This window comes from Elephantulus edwardii, unplaced genomic scaffold (genome assembly GCF_000299155.1).
Source record: "Elephantulus edwardii isolate Elephantulus edwardi_28Jun2011 unplaced genomic scaffold, EleEdw1.0 scaffold00666, whole genome shotgun sequence".
Taxonomy (NCBI): domain Eukaryota; kingdom Metazoa; phylum Chordata; class Mammalia; order Macroscelidea; family Macroscelididae; genus Elephantulus; species Elephantulus edwardii.
This window is the reverse complement of record NW_006400416.1, coordinates 10,502-13,474: the sequence shown is the minus strand read 5'-3', so window position 1 is coordinate 13,474 and position 2,973 is coordinate 10,502. Positions and strand designations below refer to the sequence as shown.

General features: G+C 40.3%; 1 protein-coding gene across 1 annotated transcript in view; it reads left to right on the top strand.

Moving 5' to 3' along the window:
• Nucleotides 1–2,973, top strand: part of LOC102850735 (scaffold attachment factor B1-like) — a 10,007-nt gene that overhangs the window by 5,929 nt on the left and 1,105 nt on the right. The window contains exon 2 of the mRNA XM_006903411.1: nucleotides 2,778–2,825. Within this exon, the coding sequence (XP_006903473.1) occupies nucleotides 2,778–2,825 (48 nt within the window). The remainder of the gene's footprint in view (nucleotides 1–2,777; nucleotides 2,826–2,973) is intronic.

The window sequence follows — 2,973 nt, the reverse complement described above, 5'->3', positions numbered from 1 at the left end:
CGCTATGAGTCGAAAACGACTCGACGGCACATAACAACAACAACAAATTTTATCAGAGTGGCGCAATAGATCTTTTCTTCTGTTGAGCAAGTGATTGCTTCAAAAGAAGGCAGAAAGAGGAAAGAAGGATGAATGGAAGCATGGAGAAGTTGAAATTGCTTTGCTGTTGTTAGGTGCCATCAAGTTGAGTACAACTCACAGTGACCATGTGAACAACAGATCTGAACCCTGACCTATCCTGTGGCATGCTCATCATCTCTGACATGTTTGAGCCCATTGTTGATAATTTGAATATTTTCTGAAAATGAGGAGGAATGGAAAGGCTTACTGCAGAAGATCAAAGACTACATACAGCCTTTGATATGGATTACATCTCAACATCAGCAAGACAAAAATTCTCCCCTGATGAAAATATTTAAAATGTCAATGATTTTTTTCTTACTTGAGTTAACAGTCAACACCCCTGCACCAGAAATCAGGAGATTAAGAGATGTATTGCATTGGACAAGTTTACTGTCGGGGACCTCTCCATATTACTGAGGATCAATGATTTCAGTTTAAAGACTAAGGTGCACCTGATTCGTGCCATGGTCTTTTCCATCATTTACTATGCTTCTGAAAGCTAGCTAATGAAGAAGGATGACAGAAGAAGTGATGTCTTTGAACTGTGGTGTTGGAGAAGAGCATCCTGTGGACTGCCAAAAGAACAAACAGATATGTCTTGGAGAAAGTACAGCCAGAGCGCTCCTTGGAGGTAAAGATGACAGAGCTTTGTCTCACATACTTTGGGCATGTTTCTAAGAGAGGCCATTCATTGGACAGGGACATTATAATTGGAAGGGTGGAGGGTGAGGGAAAGAGAGGACGACCCTCAGTAAGGAATGGGTTCAAGTGTGTCAGAGATGATGAGGATGGCACAGGATAGTACAGGATTCAGATCTGTTGTTTGTAGGGTCACTGTGAGTCATATTCAACTCAATGGCACCAAACAACAACAACAATGACTAAAGACATCTAGGCTGCCATTACTGTGGTATGCAGTATGGGATGCACTGCTAACCACAGGGCGGAGCAACTCTGGCTGAAGTCCACCGGCTCCTGTGAGGGAGAAAGATGAGCAGACTCACATTAAGATTTACAATCTCACCAATCCATTGGAGGGTTCACTATGAGTCAGTACTGACTTTATGGTAACATAAGTTTTGGTAACATATTGTTTGTTTTGCTTTTAATGACTAGTAGAAGGAAGACCCTGAGTGCTACAAATGGTGGAGCACTTGACTACTAACAGAAAGATTGCCAGTTTGGACCCATCTAGAGGTACCTCAGAAGAAAAGCCTGGCTGTCTACTTGAGAACAGTCACAGCCTTGCAAACTCCATGAAGTACAGCTCTACTCTGACATGTGGATTTGCCATCACTTGGAATTGGCCCAATAGCAACTAGGTTTTTTAATGACCAATCACATTGAGCATCTTTTCATGTCTCTTTTGGGTTGTTTATATATCTTCTTTGTAGAAATGTGTATTCAAGACCTTCCCCCCCCCCTTTTTTTTTTGGTCCATTTTTTTGGTTACCTTTTCACTTTTGAATAGTAAAAACTCTTTCTGTATTCTGGATTGCTGTTGTTGTGTGTCACTGAGTTGAAATCAACCAATCGTTGACACCCCCCCCCACTGCCCCCAGCAGGTTTTCACAGGCAGTAAATCACATAAAAGGAGATTGCCTATCCTTTTTCCTGCAGAGACGATGATGGATTTGAACTATCCACTTCCTAAACAACATGCCTCTGGAAACTCTATGAACTTTGATAAATGATGATAGTTGTAAGAGGGGCTTCAGGCCTTTTGTTCATAGGGTCGCTATGAGTTGTGTTCAACTCAGTTACAACCTTTGGGATGGCAGTGCAGCCTCTTACCACTAGGACTAGATCTTTTTCTTGTATATAGCTTGAAATAAAATATGTGATTTACAAAATAGAATGTTTTCAAACAAACCCATGTTGTATGTTGTCTTTTCATCTTCCTCCTTCTGAATACAGACTTTCTCATGCCAATCATGTATTTCCTTCCTGTGGGACCTGGAAATCATGGCCTCTTTGTGCCAAGGGTTAACTCAAACCAGTTCAAAGAGACAGTTTTCAAATTGCAATGAAGAGAAGGGGCTCAGGGCCGTTCGGAATGGCAAAGTTGTGATATGAGGCAGCTTGTTCTGGGAAGTCGTAGTCAGTTACCTGGTACTCAGAAAACACATGAGAAAGGCAGGTATGTATGTGGTCCTGATCTGTTTTCTGCTAGAGATAACTACTTTTTTTTTTTTTAACTTATGTTCAGAGATACTATCCTAATACTGGATCCTGCATGGATTCTGTCTTCCTGGACGAGTAGCCTATTTCTCATGTATCTAGTGTTCATGCAGTTTACAAGCGGTAATTTAAACTTAATATTCACAAAACCTTTCAAAGTAAACATGGTAGTGTTTTTCTTATTTTGCAGTAAAGATGTTGGAGTGAAATGACATAATCGCCTCTTTAGCTTGATAATCACCTCTTTACAAATGCTCCTCTAGTTTTATAAAAACAAGTAATTTCTTTACCTCCTTATAATCTGCTATTTATTTTCACCTCGATAAAAATGCTGGGAGAAAAAAGAAAACATGTCATGGGATTACTTTCCCCCCAGGTAGGGGGGACTTTTCAGAATAGGGTTTATGCTCTTTTCTCATTTTTTCTCCTGTTAAGCTAAGAAAAATGCCATGGTTAAAAATAAATATATAAAGAAATAAAAGCTGCAGTAAAGGGAATGACATAATTAGCAGCCAATCAACATAAGGCTCTACAATCCTCAGCCCCTCAGATACTTTACCTGCCAGTTCTAACCTCTCCCAGAGAGGATCAGGTTTTCTCTTGGGGTTTCTTCCTTTTGAATTAAGCACCGCTGAGGGCTATGGTCCAGAAACATAAACTCTTAACCTA